Below are 27,734 nucleotides of genomic sequence, written 5' to 3' on the forward strand. Positions count from 1 at the left end.
CGTCGGTGGTCATTATGACTCTCACATGGCCACTAACTCATTACTTATTATATTCAGGTTGTTACACCTATTTACAGATGGCATAGTTATAGCGCCAGTCGACTAGTGTAGTCGGTTATGCATTGTTTGACTTAGTAGGCCAATTTCCTTTATGTTGTATCTTATCTATACTTTGTGTACATTGTAAAGTGTGTGGAAGAAGAAGAAGAAACCAGTAAGAAAACGTTTTGGCCTCCATCTCTCTTCTTGTCTCTTGAGTGAGCTTCTCCTTGTGCATTCTGTGTGTGTTCGACGCAGCATCTTGAGCAAGTCCCGCCACCATGCGATTCTTGACATGGTATCAGAGCTGCGCCACTGAGAGAGGCTAATTTCGAAGGCTGAAGTGAAGGAGAAGAAGCAAGGTTTAAGCAAGCAAGCCATGGGTAAGAAGCTCTCCCATCCTTCCACTCTCTCTCTTGGATAGTGCCTGTGGAGGCACCGAAAGCAGGGCAGAGCAAAAATCTCAGATTGCAGTGAGATTTGGTGTGCGCGAAGAGCACTGTGTATTCTAGATATAGGCCCTTTAAGGCTTTACCACAGTTATTTTGGGCAATCTGAGGCCGTTTCAAGCCCCATTTTAGAGCCGTAAGAAGGTTGCGGACAGCAGTTCGAGATATCGTGCAATTTCAGTTGTGTCTGTCGTGTACAGGTGCATAGGTTACAGATTTCAGATCTGTAAGTTCAAAGGTGTTTACCAGAGAATAAACACAAGGTTTATCTACAAACTGGTTGCAGATTGCATGTATTGTTGAGCAGACAGTGAAAAAGGCTGTCTGGTGTATTGCTATGCACTACAGGTCGAGGGTTGCAGAAGATTTGCTTGCTGTTTGGTATTAGTTTTGTGATAATGGCAGAGAACAGTGGAAACCCCATCATTGAGAAGCTCGACAAGAACAACTACCCTTCATGGAAGTTCCGTGTCACGAACTTCCTTATTAGAAAAGGCCTCTACGAGTTTGTTTCAGGTGAAGAAAAGGAGCTGGAGGTGAGTGATCCTCCAACTGCAAAAGAGACAAAGGCATGAAAGGAACGGAATGTAAAAGATAAAAAGGTCATGCATTGGCTGTCTGCAGTAATTGACAATAATATGCTGGGATATATTAGAAATGCATAGAATTCATATGCAGCCTGGACCATACTTGAAAGTATGTTTTCCGTAAATACAAAGGCACGAAAGATTCAACTCAAGCAAGAGTTGAATACATTGAAGAAAGGGAAGATGTCTATCAATGAGTATGCACTGAAGGTAAGGAGCATTGCAGATGCCTTGGCAGCGATTGATGCAATGCCCGATGATGATGATTTGGTGTCGTCTACCTTGGGTGGACTTAACAATGAAAAGACTTGAAAGTCTTTTGTAACTTCCGTATATGTCAGAAAGCCATTTCCAGATTTCGATGAGTTGGTCTCCCTTATGATCACTGAAGAGATCAACATGCAGAGTGAGACATCTGAAAGAAGTGGTGAACAGGTCTAAGCTTTTTACTCCACTTCAGGAAGGGCACGTGGCAGGTTCTCTTCAAGAGGCCGTGGTACAGGACGTGGTAGTGACAACTAGCAAAACAGATTGAATTAACAATTTGGCGATATGCAGGTTTCAGGGGTCGTGGTAACTTTAGAGGCAGGGGGAGCTTTAGAGGAAGAGTTGGATGGCAGAATAGAGGTTCTAACAACTCTGGTATTGTGTGTCACTACTGTGGCAAAATAGGTCATATTGTAGCCCAATGTTATGCTAAGAAAGATGTTATTCGCAGTGGTAAGTTGCAGCAAGGAAACTATGCATTGTCTTCACGACAGAATGAAGACAAAAATGAACGTTTGTTTGTTATGCAGCATATGCTGAATGCTGTTACAGGAAAGGGAACACATGATGATGTTTGGTATGTTGATTCAGGTACATCCAATCATATGACCAACCATGTAGAATGGTTTGGAGAGATACAGGATTTGCAAAATGCAGGTTATGTACAGACGGGTGATGATTTATGCCACCCAATTTCACACATTGGAAAAGTTCCCTTGTCCTTGCATGATGGTAAGACAAAGAGTCTTTCAGATGTATTACATGTGCCATCTATTACAAAGAACTTGGTGTCAGTTGGTCAGATGGTAGAGCAAGGACTGCAAGTCAGATTTAATGCAAAGGGTTGCTTTGTAGAAGACTTCAATGACAAGTGCAGGTTAGTTGCAAAGGGAAGTATAGTTGGACGTATGTTTACTCTGGATGCTGGAATTCCTACTATGAATGTTGCTATGTATGCTAAAGGAAAAGGTGTTGTTGCAGATATTGAAATTTGGCACAAACGTATTGGACATGCAAATGTACAAAGGTTGAAATTAATGCAGTCCAAAGGGTACATTTAGAGTTGCAGAATTTCATAAGGTATGCGAAGCATGTCAGTTTGGTAAGCAGGCAAGACAACCTTTTTCACATGACAGAGATGTAAAATGTGGACCGATCATGGTGATTGGATCTTCATGAATGGATCCCAAGTGGTTGAGTTACACATTGACGTAGAGTCCGTGCTCACCACGTTGGTGAATTTCAAGGAGATTTCTTTTCTTGAAAGGCCTACTTGTGCATTCAAACCCATTCCAGTCTTTGGACCAAAAGGGTGTAATCTTATTGGTGAGATCAAGGTAGTTGGTTGGTTACATAATCAAACCAAGTTGGTTCCAAGGAGCTTCACCCTCCATATCACTCACAATGGATATAGCTTATCACGGAGTGAGAACGGTTGGGACGAGCTAAAAGTGAAGGCTTAGCTCGCGCATGCTCCCCTTGGGCAAATGCGGACATGTTAAGGTCCCAAAGAGATGTTGGGGCATAACACCAGTCCACACCCAACCTCTTGTGCCTTCATGTATTATGTGGCCATTGAGGGCCAAGTCAAAATAGTCACGGTGTAGGTTATGGCATGTGCCATGCAAGCTAGGTGGTTCAATGTTATGCATTTGATTGTCTTACTCATACCCCGTGCCTTAAAGCTTGATCTGGCCACATCAAGATTCTCAACATACATATATGCACAACATAGAAAGATTTGCCTAGTTAACTTGCACGTGATAATGCTATATGTGGGTGACAGAGGCCTTATGGTATTGACTGTAAAGGAGATGACCCTTGCATTATAGGCACAATGATTTGATGCAACCCGTCAAGTCGCCATGCTTTGTCTGTGTGCTCCGCCTATCTAGTCCACACATGACAAGCTCCCTCCTCACCTTTTGGTGTCTAGATGTGCTTCAACGTGATGAAGGGTGTTCGATGCGCGAGAAATGGATCTCTTGTGGTGTGCAAAGATGTTAGACTTCAAGCTCATCTTTTTGTCTTTGGTATGACTATACCCGACACCTGAGTTGTCCAGCTATACTACATGATGTGGACATTAAATAAGTCGATGCTTAGGACTTAGTTGTTTGGTGTGAATAGTCCTTGTGACCTTAGGTTGTAAACAATCATTTGAGTTATGGAAAAAATGTACAATGAAATACGTGAGAGAGCAAGATGCTTCTCACTGTGTGTTAGCTCCAACCTCTCTCTTTGACTTTTATCCTGATATTAGAGCCATGAATGGGCTCTTTGGAGGATGGCATTGGTGGAGTAAACCTTGAAGCTTGAAGAAAAAGTATGTTCCTTGAAGAAGCAGACTGCCATTGTTTCTTGAAGGTATGCATTGTAAGGTTGTGGTCTTCATTGGATGAAATACTGGCAATGGCTTGTTGGGGAGTCTTGTAAGACTTCATTGAGCTTATTAAAGTGCATGGGCATCATTAGTATCTTCATCATGTGCTGTTGGAACAAGATTGCAGATCTGCGTGATTGCGCTTGATGCAGGCTGAAGCTTCCTTGCTCATAAATCAACACATTGGTTGCATTCTAAGTGCTATTGGAACAAGATTGCAGATCTGCGTGATTGCGCTTGATGCAGGCTGAAGCTTCCTTGCTCATAAATCAACACATTGGTTGCATTCTAAGTGATAGAATGCTTAGTTATGCTCTTGGGGAGGTGCTCAAAGATTGTAAGAGCCAAATGCACTGATGGGAGCTCATGTGTGATCTGTATCAGTGATACACAGATCTGAATACAGTGAAGACCTATTGTTAACAGTGACAGGGCAGCATATACTTGACCTTGGTTGATGCATTGAAGTCTTTAACATGTACTTTGGCTACAACTGAAGCTTGGCCATACACTGGAAGTCATATGTATTAGTTCGAATGTCTTGGAGCTGAAGATTACTGATCAAATGCACTCAGATCTGAAGCATGTTACTTGGCTGAAAACTGTCAAATTTGTGGGTTGCATGTATCTCTTGACTCTTGAAGAGAATTAGATGACTCTGGTTAGCTCCAGGTACTTGATGACTTGAGTTTTGTATGTCAAATGCATTGAGGAATGAGAAAGGAGTTGATGCAAATGTCTGGAGCTGAAGCAAAGGGTTTTACATGGTCTTGAATGTCAATGAGCAGTGAATGAACAATAAATGCTTTATATGTCACTGCATTTCGGAACACAGGACAATCTTGGATATTGTCAGGTTCATGTATTGACTCCCATGTATGGTGGCATATGCATGTGACATTGTGAGGAGTTTTGTGGATTGAAATACATTGTGATTGGCTAGTTTTAGCTGATTGGAATTTGCAAGTAGAATATTCTGCACTTGTACTTGCAGTACATGATATACTCAATGTCAGATTGACATGTTTGGAACCTCGTATGCAGAAATAGATATTTGAATTGCTGTAAGTGTTCTTGGGGCATGTACCCTCTGTGTTGAGCTCAAAGAGGAGCTGTTGTTTACTGTTATTTTTTAGCCTATAGACTACTTGTCTGTACATGAATAGGTTGCCCAAATACATTCTGGTTTTGCATTGAATGCAGTCCGTACATGCAGGTTGCAATACTTAGGTTCAACGTGGCCGTGGCAGCCGTGATCTAGCCCTAGAGGCAGAGGCTCCTGGCAGTAGCAGCATCTATCTGACAATCCAAATAAGGATAAGGATTGTCATTACTACAAGAAGTATGGCCATATTGCCAATGACTGCTAGAAGAAGTAGGGCAATTAGAAGGGCAAACAACATGGACATTTTGCTACATCCAGTTAGACAGATGATGCTTCAGGAGATAGATTGTTTGCCATGCAGTATGTGAAAGATAGAGCTGCTGAAAAATCCACTGATGATGTTGTATGGTACATTGATTCAGGGGCATCGAACCACATGATGCCTCACGGTGATTGGTTCACTGACATGGTAGCTAAAAGACATGGCTATGTATGCACAGGTGATGACACGTAGCATAACATTGAGCATAAATGAAAAGTGCCTCTTGTGGTTCATGATGGCAAACATAAAAATTTACATGATGTATTGCATGTCCCATCGATAACGAAGAACTTACTGTCTATAGGATAGATGACAGAGCAAAACTTGCAGGTTAGGTTCAATAAGCATGGATGCTTTATTGAAGAGTTTGGAAATGGTTGCAAGTTGATTGCTCACGGTCACAGGAGTGGCAGAATGTTTACTCTTGATGCCACTTTGCCAGAGCTGAATTCAGCTATGTTTGCCCATGGTTCTGGCACTATCAGAGATTTGGAAATTTGGCATAAGAGAGTGGGACATGTGAATTTGCAGAGGCTGCAAGTTATGCAAAAAAAACAACTTGTTACAGGTCTACCCAAGTTCCAATACACAGACATTGGTCATTATGCGATGCTTGACAATTTGGTAAGCAGTCGAGGTTGCCGTTTGTCAGGCATGTAAGGCACAGTACATGTCCGTTGCAGCTAGTGCACTCTGATGTCTGGGGGGCCAGCCCACAATGCATCTATGGGAGGCTCGAAGTACTATGTGACATTTATTATTGATTACAGTCACTATACTTGAGTGTATATTCTATAGACAAAGGATGAGGTGTTTGCTATTTTTCCACAGTTTAAAAAGCAGGTTGAAAAGGAATTTGATTGTTATATCTCTTGCTTGAGATCAGACAACAGTGGTGGGGAGTATGTGTCAAATGAGTTTGACAATTTTCTAGCTGAAAATGGTGTACGTAGGCAGTTTACCTGCAACTATATTCCACAACAAAATGGAGTGGCTGAGCATAAAAACAAGGTATTGATGGAAGCTGCTCGTGCCATGATGAACGAGAAGAAGATGTCGCTCTATTATTGGGCTGAGGTTGTTATGACAACCATGTATATCTTGAATCGGACTCCCACTGCAGGTTTTCATGAGATGACACCTTTTGAGAAGTTGTATAGCTATAAGCAGGATGTAAGTCACATGAAAGTCTTCGGTTGTCTTGCTTATGTGCACATCCCAGATGAGAAAAGGAAGAAGTTGGATCCAAAAGTGCATAAGTGTGTTTTCATTGGATATTCGCAAGAGAAGAAGGCATACAAATGTTATGATCCCTCTACCAGGGAGACTTTGGTGAGTAGGGATGTCATCTTTGATGAGATGGCCTCTTGGTATGTATCATCGGATGCAGTGCCATCAGATATGCCTTCTACTCAAGTATCTATAGCTGATTTGCAGCAGAGTACTGCTATGATAGGTCCTAGTGGTCAGACGGTATCTCCTTGGGCAAGGAGATTGCGGAGCTTTGGCTCATTGTCCACTCACACCACTATGTTAGTGAGGGGGAGATATGATGTAGTGGACAACAAAGGAAAATGAAAAGTCATTGATGATATATTTGGTGTGATGACACTTGGCAGGATGACTTCAGGCTATGACTCAATTGACAGTCTAGACAGTGAACGTGGTATTCCGACTATGTATACGCCTAGTACTAGGCAGAATAGTTACATTCCACCTCATGAGAGAGGGGAATCGAGTAGTGCACCACAACTGAGATGCTCGTAGAGAGCCAAATATCCTATTGATAGGTTGACGTACAGTGGCTACTTTGCAAAGCACTATGCTTACATGACAAAAGTGATGGAGATCAAAGAACTAGGTACATATTGTGAAGCAATAAAAGATGAGAACTAGTGTGCAGCTATGGATGAAGAAATGAATGCCTTGGCTGAAAATAAAACATGGGATCTTGTGCCACTGCCTGAAGGGAAAAAGACCAGCAATGGGTCTACAAAATCAAATGCAAGTCGGATGGCAGTGTGGAAAGGTACAAAGCCAGGCTGGTTGCTAAGGGGTATGCCAAACAGTATGGACTTCATTATGAGGAAACATTCAGCCATGTTGCCAAGATGGCAACCATATGCACTGTGATTGCTTTGGCTACTGCTAGAGGCTGGAAATGGCAGCAGATGGACGTGAAGAATGCATTCCTCAACGGTGACTTGGCAGAGGATGTCTATATGGATCAGCCGGAGGGGTATGTACACCCTAATTTTCAGCACTATGTATGCCGACTGAAAAAAGCATTGTACGGGCTGAAGCAAGCTCCGAGAGCCTGGCATGCAAGGATCAATCACTACTTGCAGAGCTTGGGATTTGCTGTTGGTAGGGCTGATCACAGCCTATTTACGAAAAAGACTAACAGTGGCTTGGTAGGGCATGCAAGGATCAATCACTACTTGCAGAGCTTGGGATTTGCTGTTGATAGGGCTGATCACAGCCTATTTACGAAAAAGATTGGTAGGGCTGGTCATATATGTTGACAATTTGATAATCACTTGTGATGATGACTTGGGCATACAGCATGTAATGAAGATGTTGAAAATTGAATTTGACATAAAAGACTTAGGTGATTTGAAGTATTTCTTGGGCATTGAGGTGGTTACAACTAAAAATGGTCTTTACTTCTGTTGTGTCATGTTACGCTTCGGTGTGCTTGTGGGACCATTGAGTGGTGGACAATATCTCATGAGGTGTGTTCCACGAGGCAAATCACCCATGCCCCAAGATGGACCCAAGATGGGTTCGTCACAAATACTTTAAATGCTCAAGCATTATAAGCCATATGCCGGTTTGGACCATGAAAAGGACATCACATGTGCAATGTTTTGCTTCATTAAATTGAACGATAAATTTTGTTTTGTTTCTATCATATGTACCACATGAACTTCGTAGTGAGATAAGATAGTGGCTGATTTACGGATCAATTGGACACAAAATCATCACATGTTCAATGCGCGCATAGCATGCTATTTAGCACGGTTATAAATGGAAAACATTTTCTAGGGCAGTGGAAAAAGGAAAACGAATGAATTAGACTCAAGAGGCTAGGGCAAACAGTATGTGCTTTTTCTCCTCAGAATCCGTAGTTAATGGTGAACTTCCACGTATTGGAAATTTAGACGCGAGAGAGAGATTAAGAGAGAGATAGAGAGAGAGAGAGGGGTGTGTGGGGAAGAAGAGAGAAAGTCGAGAAGAAGCAGCAGGAGCGGCAGAAGCAGAAGAGGGAGAAATGGCTGGTCCCCGTCTCGCTACGCAGGCTGTGTCAGCGGCGACGAGCAGGAGTGTGGGCCCCAGTGTGGTGAAGGAAATTTGCTCTGGTCTCGTCGTAGGAATCATTGGTACGCTTATGGTTATACCTCCTTTTTCTTCGTCCTCTTCGTTGTTTCTGGGCCGTGTTTTTCTAGGTCTTTCGGTTCTTTGCGTCTTTCACGAGTGCAGGGAAGGGCTTTTGCCGCAGAATAAGCAGAATCAGAAAGGTTCTCTGGTTTTCAGTGCTTGGATTTGAACAAAGTGAGAGACTGGATAGTCGATAGGCAGGGGAAACTTTCTCTCCTAAGTTTTTGTGCGTTTTATTGCTTATCAATAAGCACAGCTGAACACGTCTTTCTGGATCTACCCTATCGGCTAGCCTGCACTGGGAGGCGTTTGATCCCATTATAATTTGCTGTTTCTGACCAGAGAAAGATAGTGTGACCCGGACTAGTAAGTGACTGCGCTCTCTGCTGAGCAGACTGTAGAAAATAGTGGTGGCTGCAGTTAAATATCAGCCTGCCTGCTTGCATTGTCGGTACTGATTATGAACAGAGCCTGTCACCATAGCAGCATCTATAAAATTAAAACACATATTCCTTAAGTGACATGGGCCTTCACAAATGCTGTGGTGCACAGGCCTACGGCAGTATTTCTTAAGCACAATATTGCAGGTTCAAACTCACAGAAGGCAGGCTCAAAAAACTTTTGGCATGATCCATACCCTTTATCCAGAGGGGAACTGATGCTCCCAGGGAAGGGTGAAATGCTAAAAAGGAAGAATTGAAAAGAGAGAGCTTTTACATTCCCTATTTCATGGATTCTTCAGTATGATGGAAGGAATTCTAAATTTGTCTCTAGTCATCGAGACTTGAACAGATTGGAAGTTTGATAGGCTCTGAGAGAGAGAGAGAGAGAGAGAGAGAGAGAGAGAGAGGCCAAAATTGACCCAAAAGACAAAAACAACTACATCAATCATTATTTGTACATTTCACTGCAGGCGAGCCAAAAGGCATAATCAACTGAAAGTAAAAGAAGAAAAAGTAAAAATAAACTCTAAGATCAGTCCATCATTATATGATATGAGTACAATACATCAAAAGATCCATCTAGGCATTCTTAGATGGTCTCTTCCTTTTTGCTTTGGATGTTTCAAGCTCCATGATGATGGCTTTACCTTGTTTGTAGATTGCGGAGTTTCCCCATCTTTAAGCTTCATGTACTTTGGCTAGTTCTTGTGTGCTTATCTGTGATACATAACTTGGTTCCTTGCTATGATCTAGCTTGCTTTATTACCTCTGTATTTTCTTGTGTTGTTGTATATTATAAAGTCAGATGCTTTCCTTTGATCACAATTGAGGGATCTCCAATGTCAATGAAGGAAATGGCTCTACATAGGATTCTTTGTGTGATTTTGTGCTTTGGAGCAATGATATCTCTCCGTATCTCTTCATTTCCCAGAACCTCGACCTTATTTGATCCTTCATCTAAGCCACCTACTTTGATTTCCTTGCCAACTCATTCTTTCTGTTCTTTTGCTACAATTTGTGTTATGATTTCTTTTATTGGAAACTCCTTTTGTGGTTCAGCTTGTTGGATTGGACGAACAATCTTATCTTCAATTTCTTTTGCTAGTTGATGTGTTCTTTCAGCTTTTTGACTTTCTTCTTTGCTTTTCTTAGCTCCGCCTTTAGCATTTTGTTTTCTTGTTATAGCCTTTGGATTATATTCAATAGATTTTACTCTCGAGGGGAAGGCTTGGTGGTTGGTTTTGATGGGAGTGAGCTAATACCTTGAAGAAGCTTGTTTTGGTTGCCATCTCTATATGTAGATGGGAATATAGGTAAAGCCATTTGAGGGAAAACCACTTGCTCTCACGTGGCAGGGACTACTTCAATGTAAGGTGATGGCCGCTTTCCAGGTGTCACACAAGTAGTGATGCTAAGTTAGGTGGCATGGGCTTGAATTGGGTGGCGGATAGTGGCTGAAATAGATAGGATTGAAACATGCGGTGTGGGTTTGAAGATAGGTGGCAGCAAGCTTGAAATAGGTGGGGTGCCTAAGATTGACACCTATAGGTGGCAAGCTCGAGATAGGCAATGGGATTGAGACAAGTGCACTTTGAGAGGGAGACCCTTACTTTTCTTCTTTTTCATATCACCCCTCTTCAAGCAACCAAGCTTCACTAATGATGGTTGTGAGAATGAGATGGTAGTCTTTGTTGTCATCCCAATGCAGATCCATAGTCTAGTAACTTAGAGGTCATGTGTTGAAAACTAACTAGAATGACAGATGCTTGATCTTGTAAGGCGTTCACCACAACATCAAAACCCAAAGGTAGTTTGTAGAGAATAGTCCCCATCAAGTAAGCCGAGGGTAGGGTTAACTACATGTTGCAAAGCTGAAGTTGGAGTTGTCACTCTGAGGATGAATGACTAAATCGTATTTGTAGACTCGAATCGGGTAGTTTGCAACTAGCCATAGAGGGTAATAGCTTGTATCGTGATGGAGCCTTGTACATAAGTTGCAGCTTGGACCATACTTCGGGAGACGTCCCATAAGAGGTAATTGCTGGTAGGACTTTCTTGGGAATACAACAAAGGAGTGTCAAGTATGCTTTGGTATTGCTTGTCTCTCAATCTAGGATTGCTTCCTTGAAGTCGTCTCCATCTCAATTAGATGGAAGAGGAGAGGGTTGCTAGGGCAAAGGATAAACCCTAAAACAATGCACCAAAGGTGCTTTTGCACAAACAAAGGGAAGTTAAATAGCCAAGGCCTTTAAGCTTGTTATTAGTGTTACAACAAAGAGGAGCCATGTATTGATTAAATGAAGAGAAGACAAGTAAGGGTTTTATAGAGAATACATAGGACGCTTATAGTTAAATAAGCCCAAAGACACATTCAATAGTTCAAGCAAGAGATAATAGTACCAACAGTGATATAGTGACCTTAGGTACAACCATGAAACACACGCCAACCTTCCCTTCAAGTGTAAATCAAGTCAAAATACCACTAGAAATAAAAATCTAGATTATGGAAAGTCTAAAAAGATTGATGAAGTTCCCAAAGTGATGTCCTAGTGGTAAAGTTTATGCTTCTTATCCTAGAGGTTATGGGTTCAAGGCAAAGGGTGGGGTCACCTATGTTCACATGGAGTGTTTGTACAGTCAGGATAGTTGTTCCTTGAACCCTTGGGTGAAACCTCCTCCTTGGTAGGTGGCCCAAGGAGAAGGATTCCAATCATGATTAAGCTCCATCATTTACTTGGCTTGTGAATTATCCTTTGTGTCCATAGGAGATGCCTGTTGAGAAACCCTTCACCCGAAGTTTGCGTTTTTGCATTTTTGCATTTTGTGTTTTGCGTTTAGGGTTTGCAACTCCAAAAAGGGGCGCCATCCTAGACTAACTTTGCCTATATATAGGCCACTCTCTCACTCATTTTTCACAGTTGATTCATTTAGTCTGTCACCTCTTCTCTCCAGCCTCTCCATTGCCCTCACACCCCTTTAGGAGGACATTGTGGTTCGTGGCTGTCTTCATCATCTTCCTTGTGCTACGGCACCCTTGTTTCCTTGTATCACATTCACTCCATGATTCAAAACTTCATCATTCCATTTATCAAAGTTTCTTCTCTCTTGTCTTCTCTTGGCTTCTCCATGTTTGCCGAGTTCACTCCATGTTCCTCCTTGCAAACCCTGCTATCTCGTTGGTACGTCATCTTTTGACATAGTATGAGAGCTGGATCTACTCAAATAGTGGCAAAGATCCTCCACTCCAGTGATGACAAAGACCGGTGGTGGGTTCGACATCCACTTCTCTTCTTCTTCTGTTGCATCAAAATCTCGTTTTTGCAGGTTTTAAGTGTTTTTAGCTTGCTGCCCACACTCCTTTCGTGGAGGATATCGCAGTCATAGCTGTCCCTTGCTGTCATCTACAGTTTGGCACTTGTTTCCAATCTTCCACTCGCAGTTTGCAGTCGTTTACAGCAGGGCGACTGTTGGTGATTACTCTCCATTCAGAAAACAATCTCGTTTTTGCAGATTTTAGGTATTTCAGCTTGCTGCCCACATCTTGGATGCGGAGGACATCGTAGTCCAAGCTGACCATTGCTATCTACAATAGTCTGGCGTTTGTTTCCAGCCTATCACACTATTCGGAGCTGATTTTACCATGCTGATTGCTACTGCTAGTTTTTCTTGCGTTTTTAGTCTTTCTCGCTCCTGTAGCCTGCATTTGCTGTTTTCTCTCTTTTGCAGCCTGCGTTTTTAGTATTTTTCTCTCCTCACCTACGTTTTTAGTCTTTCTCTCTTCTCACCTACGTTTTTCTATTGGTTGCAATCGCTTACTGCTGGTTGCATCCTCCTCCCACTGGCAGCTTACTTCTAGCCCTTCCACTACCCTTCTAGCCCTTGGGGCTGACATTGTAGTTCATGATTCTTGGCTAACCTCTCCCTTCTCCAGCAAGGCACATTGGTACCATGGCTTCTTCCCCAATAGATAACCAGACTACTGGGTGCTCCTACTGTGGCATCACCAGACACACCACCAATGCTTGCCGACTTCAACCTTTGCTCCCCACCCCCCTGGAGTATATACGTCTTTCACCGGGCATTTCTTGTCACCTCTTCTTTTTGGGCCACAAAGATCGTTCTGCATCGGCTATTTAAGTACTATGCTCAAGGCAATAAGACGCATCTAATGCGCACTAAGTCCTTCCGAGTACATGGAGGATCGATTGGCATCGTGACCTCTTGGAGATTGTCGCAATGCGAGCGGTAGTCTTCTCCCACCTATTTCAGGCATAGTGTCTACCATGGCCGGCGGTTCTACAGTCTGCTCCATTGAGAGACAATGATTGTTTGATACTTTCTCCTTGTTAGTTTGCTCCTTTGAGAGACAGTGGTCGCTTAACTCCTTCCTCTTCTTCGGCTTTTCGGTCCCCTCCATTGAGAAAAGCGATTGTTGCCCACTCATTACTCAGTCTGAGCTCCACCCTTCTCCACCCTTGCCTACTCAAGTTCAAGAGGCCACCTCTGGGAGTTCTTCACCACCCCAGATATCTTCTTCGGCACGACTGACGGCGCTTCCTTCATCCTGAGACATTTCAGAGTTCGTGATCCATGAGTTTTTGGATTCCCTATCTACCTTAGAGAGGGATGATATTTCTTTGCCCTCCGAGGGGACATCTATATCTATTGCGACTTCAGAGGGGGCTCCTACTCCTCTAGTTTCACAGGGGGTCCCCACCCACCGCTCAGTCCTTTGTACACCTTGGCAGAGGCCTTTTACCTTCATCTTCTACCCTTGGATGCGATGGCTTCCTTCAAACGGTCATCTCACCTATTGATTCCCAAGATCTTGAGGATCTACCTAGACCGTGGCCTTGGAGGTTCTCAGCTACGACTTGGTGACGAGGTCTTCGTATTCCTTCTTGCATGGATGCGCGGAGCTAGTGGCTTCTCTCCCAAGGTTGAGTTTTGAGTTCTCCAATTCACACTGTCTACTGTTCTTTACTGCAGGTTACCTTTCAAGTGGAAATCTTGGATCTTAGGGATCCTTTGCATCTTCTTCCTCCTCTTTTTCTTGCCTTGGTCACTTGGTCAGCATGGAGCCAATTCCCGAGAGAGATCAAGTATAAGCATATCCTTATGGTTCTCGGCACCACACAAAGTCCGACATTCCTCCTATGCATTGCATGTTTTCATCATCTTTGTACTAGGGCGCTTGGGCAAGTGAACAATTTTCCCACGAGGGACACTGTCCAAGTGGTACCTGCTACATGACAATTCTTCAGCATGTACCATTCCATCTCCACCTCACTCCTCTCTTGTTCCCCTTTTTGGGCCTGAGAGGGGGTGTTGAGAGACCCTTCACCCTTCACCCACAATTTGCTTTTTTTGCGTTTCTGCGTTTTGCATTTAGGGTTTGCAACCCCAAAAAGGGGCGCCATCCTAGACTGATTCTGCCTATTTATAGGCCACTCTCTCACTCATTCTTCATGGCTGATTCATTCAGTCTGTCACCTCTTCTCTCCAGCCTCTCCATTGCCCTCACACCCCTTCAAGAGAACATTGTGGTTCATGGTTCGTGGCTGTCTTCATCATCTTCCTTGTGCTACGGCACCCTTGTTCTCTTGCATCACATTCACTCCATGATTCAGAACTTCATCATTCCATTCATCAAAGTTTCTTCTCTCTTCTCTTCTCTTCTCCATGTTTGCTGAGTTCACTTAGTGTTCCTCCCCGCAAACCCTACTGTCTCTCTGGTACGTCATCTTTTGACAATGCCTACGTTGTTTTGTGGCAAATTTGGAGGGGAAGCGTCCCTCTTGTGGTTGTTTGCATGTGAGAGTCTAACCGGAAAACTGTTAGCCTGCTCTTTATCATTCTCAGTCTGTCATCTCCTGGTTGTGAGCTCCTGTCAGAGTCTGATAGGAGACAGAGGAGCTCTGCCAGTTCATTTTGTGGCTGCCCTGGTTAGCCAGCAGCCTTGGGTGTCATACAGCCCAAACTGGGCTGTTTTTTGTCCAGACTGCCCATTTTCTGGGCAGTCGGCCAGATCTGGCCAAAGTCGGCCAGATCTGGCTGGTCGGCCAAATCTGGCCAGGTCGGCCAGTTTTCTGGCCTGGGGGCTATATATAGCAGCCCCCCCAGTCAGTCCAGTATTATGCTCTGCAGGTTCAGCACTGCCTCCGTCGTCTCCGTCTCGGGCATTGGTGCTGCCACTGCTTCCAGTCTGTCCTGGTTCCCTCACTGACGCTCCGGGCTGCGTGCAGGGACTGCTCTGTCCATTTCAGTGTATTCAGCATTCATCTCAGTCAGTGCAGACTTTCTTCCTTCATTCTCTGCTTTCTCTCTCCTCTCCTCTGTGTTCGTGTTCTTCTTCCGTTGCGCACTCTCACAAAAACAAAGGTTGACGGATGCTGAAAGAACCAAGTGACTGCAGTTAGATCACAAATGAAGGGATTGCCGATCAAAATACAAGGTACGGCAGGGCAGAAATCAGTCAAGTATCAGCTGATAAATGGTGCCCAGCCATGAAAGGATTCACTAGCAGCCCGCGAAGTCAATCAGCAGCATAACAGGAAATCGGATAATGAACTGAACAAAAAGACAAGAGTAGATGAACTCAAAAGAGCTTAACTTGGAAAATGGAACAAACTAGTAGAGTGCTCCCAATCTTTTTCTCTCCAATCAAGAATGGAGGTGCGCTGAGTATCATAAATTGGAAGATGGAGCAATAGGCTGAAATTTGAAAGTGAGCCACACAAAAGGCAGCTCAGCCAGCTGCCAAAATGGCTAAAAGAACAGGTTGGCCAGTAAAGAAATAGTCCAACCAGTATGGCAAATGCTGTGTCCAAACCTGGCCACTAAATCCTTGTAGGTACCCACTCAAATGCCCATACAACTACCCATTCAATCCATGGCATGTACAATGCTAACAGCACAGAGCAGGCCATATGTAACATGGTCATGTTTTGTATGTCTACCAGGCTGTTCTCTAATGGTGTCTTGGTATTGGCATACTCCATATGAATGCCATGGAATGCACAACACTAAAAAGTACACTCGTAGCAAGGTTTGCTCTCATCCTCTTGACCTTGTGAGTAGTCCATCTGATGGCAACCAATGCATAGCAGTTCTGGCTTCGGATGAGATAGGATGAGCTGGGCAGAGCAGTTTCAGGGCTAGGCGAGGTGAATGCAGGGCCATTGCAGGCTGAAATGCAGCTATGGCTGCACAAAGGCACAGGTCTTCAGCACCCTCAACGCAGTTATGATGATGGTACTAATGTCTGAATATGTGTAGTAGGAAAGAGTGATCAGAATGACTTGAAGAGCTGAAGCAGTGATGAATAATTAGCAAAGCAATTAAGAACATTGGTACAAGGTAGCCTTACACATGGTAAAACATATGCTTGCAAGTGAGGATGTTTGGAGCGAAGAAGATTGGATGGAGGAGAGAGGAGATAACTGAATGGACAGCTCTTAGTGCTCAATGTAGGGCTCACCAACAAGAGACGACCATGACCACTAAATATAGCATCGGCCTTGGGAAGGTTTCCTTGGGCTGACATATGGCAGCCACAACATTCCAATTTGTTACATTTCTTGCATTTATTACACTTTTGACATATCAGGTGTATTGGAAATGCCTGCCTTTTTTGTTTGGCTTCTGCATTCATGGTCCTTTTGGTTGCATTAGAGTCTTATTGTTGTGGCTTCTATGGTATCTACAAGCATTATTATCCATGATATAGTTGCAGCATGGGTGGAGGTATTTACACAACTTTTGCCACTGTTTGCACATGACGTACTTTCAGTGGGGCTTCAGCAAGTTTGAGTTTTGTGTAGTAGCCATATGGCTTTTTTGGCTATTTTTAACACTATAGATTGGTTTTTACATTCTAGCTACATGGCTACTTGGATATCTAACCATTCTTTAATTTGACCTTCGTGAGAGAGAGAGAGAGAGAGAGAGAGAGAGAGAGAGAGAGAGAGAGAGTCTTAGGGGTTTCTGGTTTGCATATGCAGGTGGTGGCATCTGGAAAATATATCATTTGAATGAGAGGCGAAAGGCTCAAGAATTCTACAGCATGCTGGAGAAGGGGGAAATCGGGGTGGTTGTAGAAGAAGCTTGACTTCCAGTCTCCTTTCAGTATGCAGTGGTGGGAGGATATGCAGTTTTGCAAGAGCTAGTTACTCTTTTCTTGAAGAACCCTTGAAACAGAGAGCCAATTGGCATTAATTAAAACTCTGCTCGAAGGGGCTTGGTAATAATGATGGGAAGATTTTATTATTTGCTAATTGGGAGCAAATTTGTTGCTAAAGGTTGACTAGGCCTTTGCTACCTGGTGTTTGTTCCTTATGAGCTATTTTGACATTGAGTGTTTTGTTTGGAGTTCTTGATGCTGTATTTATTTGCGGATGTAACATTCGTAAGTCTCAAAATGTGAAGCTAGTATTCTCATACTCACATCCATTTCTAAGTTTCCTCGGTAGTTCGCATCTTTATGTTTAATGTTTAAAGTCATACTAGCTTTTCCATGGTGGTTTGAGTTTGATACACAGTTTACATGAGGTGTTTTGAGTTTGGTACACTGTTTTCTTGATTGTTGGTAGTTGGCTAACAGAATTTTTAGAAATGCACCATGGCTTTTTATGTGAAGTGGCCACAAATCTGGATGTTGGCATAGTGTGTCATGCGGGTGTTTTTAATATCTCCTGGAAAAGTCAGTCACCCTTTTCCAGCAAAGCCATTCTCTGAAATCATATTAAATAAGTAAACGTTAAAAATTCCTTGTAGGCTGCAGTTTTCTAATTTGATTCATGCAAACCAATTTGAAATGCTCTAATTCACTCTAATTGCGCATGGAGACCAGTGCATGTACTCGACACAAATGTTTGTCTTGTCCTCTTGTGGTAATGGAACTCTTCACGAGTAATAGCATAATTTAAGGCCACATGCTCGTAGAGTTGTACAACACATAATAACTCCAAAACTAGTAGATCTTAAGTACCAATGTGTCAACATCTGAGTTGATAATGCTCAGTAGGTTTGTTTTGTGAGGCCAGAGGTGGATGGGATGCTGACTGCAAAATAACTGATGATTAGAAATTATTAGAGATGATAGATAATGAAATGATAGGGGCTTTTAGTTTCCCATAAGGAGGCAGTCATACCAAAGATTGAAAGCAAACAATGGCTGTATGATTAATCATAAATGTGAAGCATACCATTTTCTTAAATTTCCAAAGATTGTGCTCTGTCCATTTCCAAGTATTTATGATTAACAATATAACCTGTGACATATTGCATGTGTGAGATCCAAAATCAAGTAGCCCAAGTGGCTAAGACGTATCCCCATAACTCTTGAGGAGGCCATCAAGACTTAATTGTAGGGATACAAAATGGTCCACAAATCAAGGCGTCACATAGCACCATTGTCATCAAGAGGTTTTAGGAGGTTAATTTTAAAGGTTGTGTAAGAGGATGATGGCCTCCTAGCTGGGAATTTTGAAGCACGTAATACAAAAGCATAGTCATAGGGAAGGTTTGTTAAAGTAAGTTCGATTGATGATAGATGAGCACCCCGCCTAAGAAAAGATAACCCAATAAGCATTTGGCAAATTCTTTTCGTTAAGCATTGCCCTGGCAACTTCCATAAGCACCCGATTTTTTCTCTTTGCTCCACATCGTTTTGCAAAGGTGTGTAATTGCATGTAAGCTGCCTTTTATGCCATATTTAACAAGGTATTTGTCAAACTCTCTGGATACATATTCTCCACCTCCATCAGATCTTAGACATGAGATATAACCACCAAGTTCATATTCAACATGCTTCTTAAAGTCCTTAAAGACATCGAGCACCTCATCCTTGTGCTTTAGAATATACAACCATGTATATCTCGATCGAAATCATCAATGAAGGATACATAATACTTGGCACCACCGAAAGACGCATTATGGGTAAGACTCCATACATCAGAATGTATCAATTGCAAAGGTCGACAACTATTTTTGACACGTCTCATGAGCGGGAATCTCTCTTATTTTTCAAACTGACAAGTAGAGCATACATGTCCAAGATCAATGTACTTGAACTTTGGCAAGCCAAGTATAACCTCTTTCTCTTGCATATTTTTCAATTTTTGTATATTAACATGATCAATGCATTTGTGCCAGATTTCTACATTCTGAACTACTCCATTATCATGGGCAAACATGGCTGCCTTCAATTCCGGGATAGATGCTTCCAAGGTAAACATTTTGCCATCTCTCTTGCCGTTGGCAACAATCAATTTATAGCCATTGCCATATTCTTCAATAAAACAACCATCCCTGTTGAATTTGACTTACATATTCTGTTTTGAACCGACAATAAATTCTTGGTAATAGAATGTATATATAGTACATCATGTAGGCTCTTCTTTCTACCATCAAGCATGAGCAACGGAACCACAACTGTATGTTGAATATCATGTTGTGTATCATCACCAGTACATACAAATCCATGAGACCCTACCACTAACTCATCAAACCATTCGCCACCATGAGGAGACATATGATTGGATGCTCCCGAGTCTATGTATCATTTTCCATATTTGCCTTGCTTAGGCGTAAGTTTCTGGGTTGTGGACTAGCATGGCAAAGTAAGGTCAATGAATTCAGAGGAGAAAAAAAGACCAGATAGACATACATTGTCAAAGAATTCTCGATACAAAGTTTGGCTGAACAAATTTTGGAGCTTTGTTTGAACCCAAGGTCTTTGCGAAAGCCTGACTTGATCGACTAGGTGCCAACAAAAACCAAATCAGTGCTACTTGCTAAACTGTTCCCTTTCGCACATCTCCATGAGCTTTGTACTAACATAGGAGACTAGGTTTTGTGCCAACTTTATGATAGTTGTGAGTTCACAAACTATCAAGAATGCTCTGTCGATCTATTTTCCAATGTCTAAGCTTTTGCACCCAAAACACCTCATATGCAACCATAGTTGCTCTTCTATAATGAGCTTTTTACTCGATATAACAATTGTGAGTTGTTTCTTACTATTCCATGTCACAACAAGGCTCCCTCAATGAAGATATAGGTTGTTGTGGTAGATGTCCTATCGAATAAACTACTACACTAATTTGCATCAACGCATCCATGCAACTCAAACTGTCTTGTAGTCTCATAGAAAGGTTTGTGCTAAGGTGTGGACTTAACAATTAGCAAGTTTCATATTATTGTATCAAAGTGGAGCCTCCTTGGGGCATGCATAAATTGGCACATGAGTTAAATTACATAACCCAAATCCATAGTGATAGTCGTTTACATCTTGCTTCCTCTCGCATGTCTATATGAACATTAGGACCAAAAACGCTTAAAAAGGGGATGTTTACTAATTCTTGTGATTAGGAAAGGAGCCAAATACTATTTTCCATGAATACAACAATACAATATTCTTGTCTCCTCTATTTTGGAGATACTAGATTCTATTTCATAGTTCTACCCTTTGTTTTAGCTAAAATATAAAAAATCTAATATGCTATGGTGGTCCCAATGGTCCTATTTACTGATAGATTCTATCATAAGATATGAAAAACATGGTTTAAAGTTAATGCTAAATGTTTCAAAGATTGTGATGTGTAACTACAATGTTCTTTTTGGTACCCATACCATTTTCACTCTCTTTCTCTAAACTCTCTCCTTTTGAGCTCTCTATTCTCTTCTTGATATTTTCTTTGTGTTTTTTGGTCTTTGCATTCTTTGCTTTTATTTTTTTAATTGTACATGGCATCTACAAGGCATTCTTCTCATTTTGTAAACTTTTACATAATCTATAATAAAAGTGCATATGTAACTTGGGAACCCAAAACCTTTATTGTAAATAATTGGGTTACCATGTGCCCTCATGTAAGGGCTCCCATAAGGTGAAAACATCAAAACGAGAGGATACAGACTATCATTGGAAAGAACATGTTACTAATTTCAAAGTTACACCTCAAGGATTGTTTGCTTAAGTCTAGGATGTTTACATTGCGAGGGATATGTAGTTGCATCCAACTCAACATATTTTTCTGCAAACATACTATAAGTTTTGAGTTGAATAACATATGTGAATGAATTTTCTCTTCTTTTAATTCAAGCTATAAATAATAGATTATTGCCTATAAATATATTTCCGTCAACAAGTTATGAGCGAGGGCTTGTGGAGAGCTTGAATGGTACTTTCCATGATGTATGTTATCACACAATGTTTACACCAACCATTGGCACATTCCTTAACTACTAAATCTCTCCTCTCTCATCAATAAGTACGACATTCATATCCACATCACAACTAGGTTGATCCATGCTATCATGAGAAACCTGCAAGAGGTGAAAAATTCTCATTTCGTGCAACATGTGACTTTGCACTAGTGACAAGAAGCAATGAAGTGCCATAGATATCCTACGAGCGTACATTTGTCTCTTTTGTATGCGAAAATAAAGGTTGAACAATATCTTTCACAAAGACAACATCACGGCTGACCAAGATAAGGTTACTCTGTGGACGATACAACTTTCAATATTTGCTTTTGTCATTGTATCCAACAAAAATGCATTTTATAGCCTTGTCCTCCAACTTCTTGCGCTATTGCATTGGTACAAAAGTGTAAGCCCAATAACCAAAAAATAGGCAAGTGATCCACAAATGGCATTTTACCATTATGGAGTGATAGATTGTAATGCCTTAGTGGGACACTTTTTAAGTACATAGGCTACACATAAAATAGCCTTAAGCCAAAAACTATACAACAAAGCTTGACTCTTAATCCTAGATCGTGACATCTCCATGACAAATGTGTTCTTCATCTCAACTACACCATTTTGATGTGGTTGCATTATACATTGGTGGTTCAACTACATATGTATTTAAATCCTTTGACATGTACTATCCCCCTTGATTATAATGGAGTATGTCCACTTTACATCCCAACCGGTGTTTAGATATATTGACAAACTTCTTGAAGCAAAAAAATGCTTCAAACTTAAACCATATACCCATGCATGCATGGTGTAAGGAAAGCCTTGAAGTATAGGCAATTTCCAAAAGGTATTGTTTTTATTAGACCACAAACCTCATAGTATATAAGCTATAGTTTGCGAACAGCTCTGATTGAACCATCTTTTGGAAACATAGCAACACAACATTTTACCTAACATGCAACCTTTACAAATGTACTTTCTGGGTGCCTTGTGAGTAATAATGATGATACCATGTCAAATATTTGCAGTTATAGAAAAGTATCAACTTTAGATGTATAAAACATATATGTCGAAGTTTTGCATCTAAAAGTGCTAGCAAATCTAGAACTACATTTGCCATGTCTTCCACACATTTATCATAGCTATTGAGCTTGTACAATGATAGAGTGAACTACATGTCATACTTCTACCACCACAAGGGAGATCATGAACTATATATTTGTCATCAATAAAATTCAGTCAAGCAAATCTTGGCAAGTGTAGAAACTAATAACAAGTTCTATTTGACCTTTGGTACATACAAACCATCCATAGGTATGAAAGTATTTCCATGAATAATAATTAGCATAATTTTCTAACTCCATTACTAGGATGAGAGGAATTATTAGCACATGTCACAGTATTGCCCTTAAAGGTAGTCTCAAGAGAAGCGAACAAACATTACAGAGAAATAATATAATTCATGGTACTACTGCATACATCTCAATCCATAATAAACATGCAAGAATCATGTAGAGAAGGGTCATAATTGCATTGTGCAATAAACACTCACTCTATATCCTACACAAAATTTGCATATTTTGATTTAAAAGGAGAGGTACCTAGAACATCCATACTATATCTTTTTGGCTCTTTCGCAGCCAGTTTAGGACAATCCTTGATGACATGATCTTTTGCCTTAAAAAACTTGTAATAGATCTTATTCTAATTTTCTACTCATCATTATCAGCCTCCTTTGTTTGGATAACATTTGCAAATTTTTGCTTACTAGTAGAGGCTATAACATTTCTTTTACCTTCCTGACTAGCCACAAAAGCTTCATCTACAACATGTGTAATGGACCTATTTTGTTGAGATTGTTTTTCTTGTAGAAAGTTAGACGCCAACTTATTAAATGACAAAGCATTCGGATTATCTTTTAGAGTAGATGCAACACTTTGATAAGAATTAGGAAGACCATTGAGAGCACTTTGCACAAGTGAATTGTCTAGTAAAATCCTATTTGTAGCAATCAATTGTTCCTTGAAACTTTGATCTTTATCCAAAAACTATCCACGTATTCAACTTCATCCATATATTCACTCTCTAATTGCTTATGTAAGTAAGTAACATGTGTCTCATTTCTTCATTGATAAAAATGTACAAGTATATTGCATGCATTCTTAGCTATCTTATATGATCAAATATGTGGCATCACGATATGTTTAACATATAATGAAATAAAAGTGTGAGCCTCTACATCTTTGCCATTCTAATGAATTTTCTCAGGAACAGGTAATGGTGATGCCCTTGCATTACTTAGAGTAGAACTGGAACTTGTAGCTTCCTTAATAACACATGCTTTTTAATTAGCTAAAATGAACACAAATAAAAAAGCTGATGACATTGAGCCCTTATATGTTCGAATCTAGTATTTGTTAACTTGTGAATGCTCATTAAATCTCCTCCCAATATGAGGAAATCAATCATTAAATCTCCTCCCAATATGAGGAAATCAATCAAAGAGTGTTGATGATTCTGCCTAAGTGGTTTAAGGTTGCGTTGATTCCAATTGTTAGATTTAGGGTTGTGGGAATGCAAGTAGATATGAGAAGAAATTAGAGAGGGGGAAACTCAAAGTGTATTGAGAGCTATCAATAGAGAAGGTTTATAAGAAAAAGTATGCTATAAGGTGAATAGGCATGTATACAAGACCATGGAAAAGGAATCTCCTAAAGAATGGGAAAGAAGTGCCCCAATAGTCCTAAGTGTGTTCACACATGTCACTACTATAGTGAATAGATCTATTGATAGTTTGCTATTGTCAAACCTTTTATTGCTTAATTATTGGGAGATTCTAGATGAAGTAATGGCACAACATTCTAAATTTAAAATCATGAGAGGATACAATTGTTGGAAAATTCCATATGAAGTAATGATATGAAGTTCTAAATTTAAGATATTGGATCCCTTCAGAGTCCAATGAAGATGGGGATCCAATCTTTTATATTAGAATTCATGGGTTGGTAGAGAAGGCCTTAGTGAACAAGTGTTGGAGCTCATTAAATATACGCAAACATATAAATCTAGTTTTGTGTGTGTGTATGATTGAAATGTTGAACTCCTAATTGGAATGCCTAACCATAAGTGCCTTCATATCTCTCTTCAATTCTTTTTATAAGCTATCTTTATTCACTCTCATGGTACCTCCATATATTTCTCATGATGATATGCTTATAGGCCCTAATGACTCAACTTGGAGTGACCATCTCCATGATAATCTAGTTGAATTGAGAAAGAACATGAGAAAGGAGTCCTCTATTTTGACACCAATGATACCACTAGATGTTTAGCTCTTCTCCAATGCATCTCAAAAGGAAGTTCTACTAGTGGTTAACTCTTGTGGAACTTCTCAAGAGATGTGGGTGAAACTTTGCCAATTGTACAAGGCTCCATCATCCACGTGGGAACTTCAAACCTTCAAATTCAAGCCCAAGGACTCCTTTCAATTATTTCTTGTTTGAATGACAACAATTAAGACCAACTTTGCATTATATAAGCTACACTTTCTATATTGGAAGCTTGAATCCTCATTGCATTGAGCTACACTAATACTAGCTAGAGTTATGGAGAGAAGAAATGGAACATAGTCGTAATGCACAAAACATGTAACTAAAATGAACTAAGGAGTTGTATTAGTAGTTGACTATAGTACCCACATGTTCTTTCATAGGCCTTTATAAGTTATAGGGCAAGTTTCTAGTTGACATCATAGATGACTAAATACTATATTCTCCCCTAGTAAAGAGTTGGTTCTTATGAGCTTGATTGAAGGGCATCTTTCCAGCACCCTCTCGAGCCCAAATAACAGGCAAAGGATAAGATAGTTAGTAGGATAAATATGATAAATACTTAGATAGGACATATGCGGTAAATGGGCTAGATTTACTCATTTTGAGAATGAAATGATATCTAGAAGTCAGATTAGCAAGTCTAGGATTACAAGGTTCAAAAACATATGTTACCCACCATCAAGACTAGGATTACTAGCACATCAAGAATGGAACATATGGAACTTAAATAATAAATGTAGGATTACAAGGGAAAAATAATTTGGAACTTAAATAATAAGTCCAAGATTACAAATACTATTTATGTAGTTTCCAATGTATGCTAGGCTTCAAAGAAAGTCTTGGACCCATTCTCATGATGGACACGTTCATCTACAAGGCTAGTCACAATGATTCCTAGCACTTGTTCATCTTTCTCCTTTCGATCAAGGGTTAGTTGAGCTATTTGAGCTTAAGGTGTAGACCTTACAGTGACTCCAGAAGAGCCTGATGTAGTTATAGATGCAACTAATTGTTAACTGTGAGAGTAGAAGATATTATATGCCACATCTTTTTCTTCATGAGATCAAGAAGATTCGATTTGGATGTGCAATGGAAGGGAGATGTCACAAGATATGGAGGCTCAATACATCTTCTTCATCTTCATCTTCATTATTCTTTGCTCACAATGAGTATCTCCTAAAGTGGATAGATGCTTTGACTTTAGGACACTTTACATATATCCTCTTTTTCATTTCATACAAGTATAAGATATGACTTAACCTATGTCTTATTTCTCTACACTCCCCCCGATCTCAAAATGAGCTTGCAAACATAATGTCTCAAGTGCATTTCTAAGCACTTGAACTTATCTTCACCTAATGCTTTGGTAAAGATATTTGTGACTTGGTCATTGGTTTGGATGTGTACCAAAGCTACCTCTCCATCCATGACTTTCTCTCCGATACTAATGTTATCACAATATAGATAACTCCGCCATCTATCTCAATCCCCATGTCACATAGAAGTAGTCTCAGCCATGTATGCTCACATGCTGCCACCCAACGCTATTCCTCTATACTCTACTTTGGTGCTTGACAAAGCTACTGTAGGTTGCTTCTTGCTACTCCAACTTGACATGGATGGACCAATGAAAAAGCGTAACCACTTGTGAATCTTATATTCATAAGACTTCATGCCTAGTTCATATCTGTGTATCTAAAGAATGTAGGCTCGATCCCTTTCTTACAGAATAAGCCATAGCTATAACTGTCTTCTTTACATATATTGACACTCTCGTGTGACTTGCATGGCCTTTGCATGAATTGGCCTATCACTCCAACTGAATAGCTCAAGTTTGGTCTTGTTATGGTTAAGTAGATCAAGCTACTAACCACCTTCCTATACATGGTAATATCCCTTGCATATTGTCCACCATCAACCATCTTTATGTTTTGGTCCAATGGTGAATCAATTGGCTTACTTGTTGTCATCCCATACTTTTCTAACATTTCCAAGGAATATTACCTTTGCATCAACCAAATCCCATGTGGTGTGTCAATTAATTCAATGTCTAGAAAATACCTCAACAATCCAAGATCTTTAATGTTAAACTCCTTGTGCAAACCAAACTTCACTTCAATTTCTCTCTCAAGTGTACCTATTATGATAAGTAAGATCATCAACATAGATAACAACAACCAACATTCCATCCTCCATGTGTCTGAGATAGAGTGAGTAATTAGCCATGCTTTGCTAAAATCCATAATGCATATAAACTTGATGATCCTTTTATATGAAGTTCTAGGTGCTTGCTTTAACCCACACATTACCTTTCTTGGCTTGCACACATAATCCAAATACTTAGGATGCATATACCCTTTATGTTGTTCCATATATACTTCCTCTTCCAAAGTTCCATTCAAGAAAGCATTCTTGACATCCATTTGATATAAATTCCAGCGATAAATTGAAGTCAAGTCAATTGTTGATGATGTAATTGTAGTCATCTTTGCAACTAGACTGAGTGTCTTTTGATAGTCCAATCCATATGTGTATGCATAACCCTTTGCAGCATAACCAATATTGCTTTGTATCTTTCCAATGAACCATTCGACTAGCATTTGACCTTAAACACCCACTTGTAGCTAATTGCTTTCTTATCATAAGATAGCTCTACTAAATCCCAAGTCTTGTTCTTGGTCAAGGCATCCATTTCCTCATCCATAACTTCCTTTTAGTCTTTGCTTTCAATTTATTCTTAAAAGAAAGTAGGCTCTACATGCTGCACAAAAGATACCATGTACACATAATGCATTTTCATAAAGTCATTGTACGTCAACCTGTCAACTGGATGCCTTACTCTTTTTTATCTTCCTTATTGAGGTGCGTCTCAACTATTCTTGCATGTGGTGGTACATACTTCCATGCACTTTTAATGCATGGAGTTCTAACATGAGGTATCCCAAACTCATCATCCATAAATTCATCTTTTGAAATCTCACCCATAGGTTTCTTTCCTTTTGCTATTTATGCCTTCTTTTGTGTACTCCTCGACCTACCAGTCCATGGGCTATAACTCCTACTCTCTTCATTGTCTTGAGGACCAAACATGTCTTGCATATGCTAAAGAGTATTGTTGCTACAATTTTTTCCCTATAACCATTATTATCAGTGTTCTTGTAAGCATCCATCTCAACTGCAGCTTTAGGTTTATACCATGGCTCATATTCAATGAATCTT

At 40.6% G+C, this 27,734-nt stretch overlaps 1 protein-coding gene across 1 annotated transcript; it reads left to right on the forward strand.

The window, feature by feature from the left end:
• The first annotated feature begins 8,248 nt into the window (after positions 1-8,248).
• LOC148036654 (cytochrome c oxidase subunit 5C-like) lies at positions 8,249-17,492 on the forward strand. The gene is made up of 2 exons (XM_087678694.1): positions 8,249-8,535; positions 16,980-17,492. The coding sequence occupies exons 1-2, from the start codon at positions 8,427-8,429 to the stop codon at positions 17,084-17,086; spliced, it is 216 nt and encodes a 71-aa protein (XP_087534820.1). The 5' UTR covers positions 8,249-8,426; the 3' UTR covers positions 17,087-17,492.
• Positions 17,493-27,734: the final 10,242 nt, after the last annotated feature.

Source organism: Lygodium microphyllum, chromosome 5 (assembly GCF_053477565.2).
Source record: "Lygodium microphyllum isolate KBCC chromosome 5, Lygodium_microphyllum_v1.1.10, whole genome shotgun sequence".
Classification (NCBI taxonomy): Eukaryota; Viridiplantae; Streptophyta; class Polypodiopsida; order Schizaeales; family Lygodiaceae; genus Lygodium; species Lygodium microphyllum.

Coding starts and splice junctions, on each gene's coding strand:
- LOC148036654 (XM_087678694.1), top strand. CDS start 8,427: ATGGCTGGTCCCCGTCTCGCTACGCAGGCTGTGTCAGCGGCGACGAGC. Junction 8,536..16,979: donor TCTCGTCGTAGGAATCATTG/GTACGCTTATGG, acceptor TTGCATATGCAG/GTGGTGGCATCTGGAAAATA.